Source organism: Melanotaenia boesemani, chromosome 5, assembly GCF_017639745.1.
Source record: "Melanotaenia boesemani isolate fMelBoe1 chromosome 5, fMelBoe1.pri, whole genome shotgun sequence".
Classification (NCBI taxonomy): domain Eukaryota; kingdom Metazoa; phylum Chordata; class Actinopteri; order Atheriniformes; family Melanotaeniidae; genus Melanotaenia; species Melanotaenia boesemani.
The window spans coordinates 923,271-930,659 of NC_055686.1; the positions used below are offsets into that span (position 1 = coordinate 923,271).

The 7,389-nt window shown below is 44.0% G+C and overlaps 1 protein-coding gene across 2 annotated transcripts; it reads right to left on the reverse strand.

Moving 5' to 3' along the window:
• Positions 1-1,465: 1,465 nt before the first annotated feature.
• LOC121639398 lies at positions 1,466-6,377 on the reverse strand. Of its 2 annotated transcripts, XM_041984597.1 has the most exons (7): positions 6,195-6,377; positions 5,999-6,058; positions 2,701-2,805; positions 2,412-2,477; positions 2,010-2,039; positions 1,822-1,932; positions 1,466-1,745 (listed from the first exon to the last, which is right to left on the reverse strand). In XM_041984597.1, the coding sequence occupies exons 1-7, from the start codon at positions 6,246-6,248 to the stop codon at positions 1,554-1,556; spliced, it is 618 nt and encodes a 205-aa protein (XP_041840531.1). In that variant the 5' UTR covers positions 6,249-6,377; the 3' UTR covers positions 1,466-1,553. The 2 variants fall into 2 exon arrangements, with proteins under 2 accessions (XP_041840531.1, XP_041840532.1); XM_041984598.1 differs by lacking the exon at positions 2,010-2,039.
• Between the last annotated feature and the right edge of the window lie 1,012 nt (positions 6,378-7,389).

Below are 7,389 nucleotides of genomic sequence, written 5' to 3' on the forward strand. Positions count from 1 at the left end.
CTCAGCTACATGTCCGTTAGCAACAGGCTAATGCAAAGTGTCTGGTTCGGGGCACAGCAACATTAAACCCCTGCAGTTTGCAGCATTTAGTAATGTGTTGCCTTCATTTTCCAAAGATAAATGTATTCAGAATCAGAGAAGCCCGCCATAAATAGACCTGGAAACCAAATGAAACTAAATTCTCTATTAACTTCCCTCCGACAAAGTGCTGCTAACAGCTGAGAGTCTCTGACAGTTTCCAGTTATCTGGTCTGACGGCAGCGACACGGTTGGCGTCGTTCAGGGTCAGCAGCAGTCTGGAAAATACATCCTGGGATGTGGACTTTATCTTTTCGCCACCACGAACGCCGCCAACGTGCAAGTCACATGATCAGTGACGGAAGCTGAGGCTGCTCTATAGATTCTTAAATAACTCCGCAGCACCCCTGAAGTATATCAATCATTAAGCCCCGCCTACTGCGTTTACTGACACTGATGGACTGTGGTACGCGCCTGTAACGTGTTCAGAAAAATCAAACAGGAAGTCGGCCATTTTGAAGGGAAGTGTAGCTGGTGCTGTAATACCGGCTGTTTCCTGTCCTTACATAACTAACCTTGTGGCTTGAACTACGTTATCAGGCTGAAACTTGCTCTGGATAAGCAAACGACCGCTGTGATAAAAAGTTATTGAAACTTTACGGAGTTGCACGGCGGTGTGGTGGTTAGCACCGCGGTCTCAAAGCAAGAAGGTCACTCTGGGCCTCAGATGGGGGTGTGGCCTTTCTGTGTGGAGTTCTCCCCATGTCGGTTCTCAGGATACTCTGGCTTTTGATAGTCCAAAGACCTGTGTGTGAGTAACTGGTCACTAAAATCTCCCTGTCCAGGTGGACCTGCCGCTCCAGCTTCCCTGCAGGTCCTAATTGGACTAAGTGGTGCAGAAAATGAATGAAAGCTTTACGATTGGTCAGTGGGCGTGGCCATGGCGCTCACTGTTGATGTTTCACTATCTAACATGGAGTCTTTCTATCTGTCCCAAACACCAACCAGTGTCTGTTAAACTCAACATGTCGTCCTGGAAACGTCTACATCTGTGTGGTTTATGGCCATAGCCCCGCCCACTGGCAACAGGAAGTTCCAGGTTTTCCTCACAGAAATAGCCTTACAAGCTAATCAAACACATGAATTTTGTCTTTGGTCCTGACAGGGTGGATCATTTCATACAATGCCTGACTTCACCCACTCAAGCTGGTCGCTAGGTGCCATGGTTGCTAGGGGCGGTGGTTGCTAAGGGATGCTGTTGCTAAGGGCCTGAACTTAGCATGGTTGCTGAGGTCATGGCATAGAGCAGCGCCAGGTCTGCTTGCAGCTTCACTTCCCATTTACTTTATTCCAGTGTTACATGCTGGAGATGAACAGAGGAACTTTCTAGAAACTTTAGAAAGTTCTGACAGAGATTAAGCATCTGACCAAATATTTGAACGAGGAATTTATTAACGTGTAAAATACAAAAAGTTCACCAGTTTCTTTAAAAGAATTCAGTAATGAACATGATCAGGAAAGGGGCGTGGCCTCCGTTATAACCCCAGCTCTAACTCCACGTCGTTGCCATGGTAACCAGGTAGCTGAAGCATCAACTCCTTGGGTCCCTCCATGCTGTCATCCGACATTTGATGCAGCTCGTTTTTGTCGTCTTTGTCCTCTCCTGTGGCCCCTCCCACCTTAGCTGCAGCCACGCCCCCTTCTGCCATTTCAGCCTGCAGCGTAGCCTGGGGGAGGGGTCAGATTACGTGTTTGAATTTACATGTGGTGATGTCACAGTGATGTCACCGTGTCTCGACTCACCGCATCCTCGTCTCGTCCTTCCTGGTGGACCGTTCTCTGTCCCAGTGAAACCAGTTCCCTGAACCTCAGGCTGCTGCTGGTGTTACTGGGAGACACGCGGAGCTCCAAGCTCTGAAACACACACACATACACACCGCTTCAGTGCTGCAGCGTCATTCCTTTCAACTTTATTTAAACTGGCATCTCACCTCCGGCGACACATCCTCCTCCTCAACAGCCTGCAGGAAGTGACATCATTATGACATGATGAACACAGTGTGACATCACACATGGACAAACATACAGTCGTCCCACAGTGGAGAAGAGACTGTCCAAGCTGGCTCTTTATTTCAGACAGGAGGACAGAAGAGCAGGAGGATGAAGAAAAAACTCTTCATGGTCTGTTTTCTGCCTCCTGCTGACATGCCCCCCAACCCCCCAAACCCCCCAAACCCCTGCCACCCCCCCTACATACATAAGGCTATGTACTCCAGGCCGGTACGTGGACTCTGGGTCCCTGCAGGAAGCTGAGACATGGCAGATCACTGCTGTAATAATTTATCAGCAGCAGGGAGGAGCTTCCGCATTAAAAACGAGGGTGTTTGTGTTACCGCGTTCTCCAGGTTTTCCAGGTTCTCCAGGTTTTCCAGGTTCTGGTCTTGCAGCATCTGAAGAGCCTGGAAAGATCAATAAATCAGATTTGGGTTGTGATCAGAAGAATGAGTTCCTGTAGCGTCCACTAGAGGGTGCTGTGTGAGGACTGATGGAAAAACTGAACAACGAATGTGGATGTTTTTATTTTTCCTGTAAAAGACCTGATCTCTGTTTTTATTCTAGTAGGGGACATGCTCATGGGTCAGGCGAGGGAGGAGGACCACAGGAACAAAGTTCAGCTCTGACCTCTAAACTTTGGCTGGACTCTGAGGACACCGATGATGAAGAGGAGGAGGAGGAAGATGAGGAGGAAGATGCTATCTGCTGAATGACGCCAGGAGTGGGAGTCAGCTGCAAAAACAACAAACATCATCATTAGCTGGTCCGAGGAGACATAAACCAGGTCCAGGTCCAGGTCCAGGTCCTAACGGCTGCATGGAAACATACAGACCTGTGGGAAAGTCCTGATCCAGACACGTGAGACCACCTGACGGTAACGTCCAATCAGAAGCAGCCAAAGATCAACCAGTGAGCAGAAAGTTCTAGGATTAAAAGCTTCTACAGACTGGTTTATACTGGGATTAAAGCTGTTACAGACTGGTTTATACTGGGATTAAAAGCTGCTACAGACTGGTTTATACTGGGATTAAAAGCTGTTACAGACTGGTTTATACTGGGATTAAAGCTGTTACAGACTGGTTTATACTGGGATTAAAAGCTGCTACAGACTGGTTTATACTGGGATTAAAAGCTGTTACAGACTGGTTTATACTGGGATTAAAAGCTGTTACAGACTGGTTTATACTGGGATTAAAAGCTGCTACAGACTGGTTTATACTGGGATTAAAAGCTGTTACAGACTGGTTTATACTGGGATTAAAAGCTTTTACAGACTGGTTTATACTGGGATTAAAGCTGTTACACACTGGTTTATACTGGGATTAAAGCTGTTACAGACTGGTTTATACTGGGATTAAAAGCTGCTACAGACTGGTTTATAATGGGATTAAAAGCTGTTACAGACTGGTTTATACTGGGATTAAAAGCTTTTACAGACTGGTTTATACTGGGATTAAAAGCTGTTACAGACTGGTTTATACTGGGATTAAAAGCTGTTACAGACTGGTTTATACTGGGATTAAAAGCTGCTACAGACTGGTTTATACTGGGATTAAAAGTTGTTACAGACTGGTTTATACTGGGATTAAAAGCTGCTACAGACTGGTTTATACTGGGATTAAAAGCTGCTACAGACTGGTTTATACTGGGATTAAAAGCTGCTACAGACTGGTTTATACTGGGATTAAAAGCTGTTACAGACTGGTTTATAATGGGATTAAAAGCTGTTACAGACTGGTTTATACTGGGATTAAAAGCTGTTACAGACTGGTTTATACTGGGATTAAAAGCTGCTACAGACTGGTTTATAATGGGATTAAAAGCTGTTACAGACTGGTTTATACTGGGATTAAAAGCTGTTACAGACTGGTTTATACTGGGATTAAAAGCTGCTACAGACTGGTTTATAATGGGATTAAAAGCTGCTACAGACTGGTTTATACTGGGATTAAAAGCTGTTACAGACTGGTTTATACTGGGATTAAAAGCTGTTACAGACTGGTTTATACTGGGATTAAAAGCTGTTACAGACTGGTTTACACTGGGATTAAAGGCTGCTACAGACTGGTTTACACTGGGATTAAAAGCTGCTACAGACTGGTTTATACTGGGATTAAAAGCTGCTACAGACTGGTTTATACTGGGATTAAAAGCTGCTACAGACTGGTTTATACTGGGATTAAAAGCTGCTACAGACTGGTTTATACTGGGATTAAAAACTGCTACAGACTGGTTTATACTGGGATTAAAAGCTGCTACAGACTGGTTTACACTGGGATTAAAAGCTGTTACAGACTGGTTTATACTGGGATTAAAAGCTATTACAGACTGGTTTATACTGGGATTAAAAGCTGCTACAGACTGGTTTATACTGGGATTAAAAGCTGCTACAGACTGGTTTATACTAGGATTAAAAGCTGCTACAGACTGGTTTACACTGGGATTAAAAGCTGTTACAGACTGGTTTATACTGGGATTAAAAGCTGTTACAGACTGGTTTATACTGGGATTAAAAGCTGTTACAGACTGGTTTATACTGGGATTAAAAGCTGCTACAGACTGGTTTATACTGGGATTAAAAGCTGCTACAGACTGGTTTATACTGGGATTAAAAGCTGTTACAGACTGGTTTATACTGGGATTAAAAGCTGCTACAGACTGGTTTATACTGGGATTAAAAGCTGTTACAGACTGGTTTATACTGGGATTAAAAGCTGTTACAGACTGGTTTATACTGGGATTAAAAGCTGCTACAGACTGGTTTATACTGGGATTAAAAGCTGTTACAGACTGGTTTATACTGGGATTAAAAGCTGTTACAGACTGGTTTATACTGGGATTAAAAGCTGTTACAGACTGGTTTATACTGGGATTAAAAGCTGCTACAGACTGGTTTATACTGGGATTAAAAGCTGTTACAGACTGGTTTATACTGGGATTAAAAGCTGTTACAGACTGGTTTATACTGGGATTAAAAGCTGCTACAGACTGGTTTATACTGGGATTAAAAGCAGCTACAGACTGGTTTATACTGGGATTAAAAGCTGCTACAGACTGGTTTATACTGGGATTAAAAGCTGCTACAGACTGGTTTATACTGGGATTAAAAACTGCTACAGACTGGTTTATACTGGGATTAAAAGCTGCTACAGACTGGTTTATACTGGGATTAAAAGCAGCTACAGACTGGTTTATACTGGGATTAAAAGCTGCTACAGACTGGTTTATACTGGGATTAAAAGATGCTACAGACTGGTTTATACTGGGATTAAAAGCTGCTACAGACTGGTTTATACTGGGATTAAAAGCTGCTACAGACTGGTTTATACTGGGATTAAAAGATGCTACAGACTGGTTTATACTGGGATTAAAAGCTGCTACAGACTGGTTTATACTGGGATTAAAAGCTGCTACAGACTGGTTTATACTGGGATTAAAAGATGCTACAGACTGGTTTATACTGGGATTAAAAGCTGCTACAGACTGGTTTATACTGGGATTAAAAGCTGCTACAGACTGGTTTATACTGGGATTAAAAGCTGCTACAGACTGGTTTATACTGGGATTAAAAGCAGCTACAGACTGGTTTATAATGGGATTAAAAGCTGCTACAGACTAGTTTATATTGGGATTAAAAGCAGCAACAGACTGGTTTATACTGGGATTAAAAGCTGCTACAGACTGGTTTATACTGGGATTAAAAGCTGCTACAGACTGGTTTATACTGGGATTAAAAGCTGCTACAGACTGGTTTATACTGGGATTAAAAGCTGCTACAGACTGGTTTATACTGGGATTAAAAGATGCTACAGACTGGTTTATACTGGGATTAAAAGCTGCTACAGACTGGTTTATACTGGGATTAAAAGCAGCTACAGACTGGTTTACACTGGGATTAAAGCTTCAGCCTGAAGTATGGACTTACCGCTGTTTGGGCCAGTTGGTTCTGCAGTAGAAGCTGGAGTTCGACATGTTTTTCTGGGAGCTGCACACACACACACACACACACACACACACACACACACACACACACACACACACACACACACACACACACACACACACACGTTCATCCCTCATGTCAGATCAACTGATCATGTAATAAATGGTTTCCTTCTTACAGGAACAGCCTGGTTTGGGTCCAGCAGGCTGACGATCATCAGAAATATCCACATCCTGGTAAAACTGGAGGACGTGGTCAGTCCTAAAGGTTTTTGATGAGTCCTGATGGGTCCTGGTGGGTCCTGGTTCTGGAGGACGTGCTGCTGGTCCTGAGTGTGTCTCTCTGGTTCTTATTGTGTCTGACAGGAAGTGAGCGTCCATCATGCTGTCCTCTGTCTCCGCCCCCCTCCCACAACCGGCCCGCCCTCCAACACAAACAACAACAACAGCTTGATTTACAGCTGGTGTGTGTGTGTGTGTGTTTGTTCTTGTTCTATATTTGTGAAGCTGAGAGCAGGTCAGACTTGTAGTTGTTGAGTCTGAGTCCACTTGTCCCAAGTCCGGACACATTTGGACCCAACCGGGTCTACTACAGTTTTACGATGTGGCCCATAGTTCAGATCAGGACCAAACCATCGTCACCATCGTCATTTTAGACCAGAAAAGCGCTACGTTTAGACCAAAAGTCATTGTTTTTATTTTCTGGTCGAGTCAGGATGGGGTCCAGCTGGACTTTATGGGGACAGAGGGTGGACGAGGGTCATAAAGTAATAGAGGAAATGATTGTTTCTCTCTCCAGCACACACTGGTGTGGCTAGCTCCACGGTGGGAGCTGATACTGGGTCTGTGGTCCATCTCTACCTGATCTGTGTCCTTTCTCTTCACTAAAAAGTCAGAAATAACTCATTTTTTCATCCCGGTATCTTCCTCTACTAAACCTGACTGGTTCCAGGATCTGTTTCTCCACACTTTCATGCTGTAGCTACTTTAAACCCAGCTAGCAGCCTCGCTAGCCTGCTGTTCACATGAAGCTGGATCATGTAGCGCTAGCTTAGTCAGTGCTAACCTGGATACTGAGCTTCTCTTTGAGCATCTTTATAGTTTATTTTTTTAACTCCAATGTGGAAATCTTGAAAAGTTGAGTTGATGTGTCGTCCCTAAACACACTCACTGGAAACCAGATATGACCTGGGCCGTGTCCTAATGTCCATCCTACCCTCTAACCCCTCGTTCACTACATAGTGACTACCGGCGTCACCATGGCAACCATAACCCACGTGACTCGATGCAGTGTTCTCCATCAGAGAAATGGCACAAGTTTTAAATTTCTTCTTATTGACACTAATTCAGATTTTAATCGTCCAAATAAGTAAA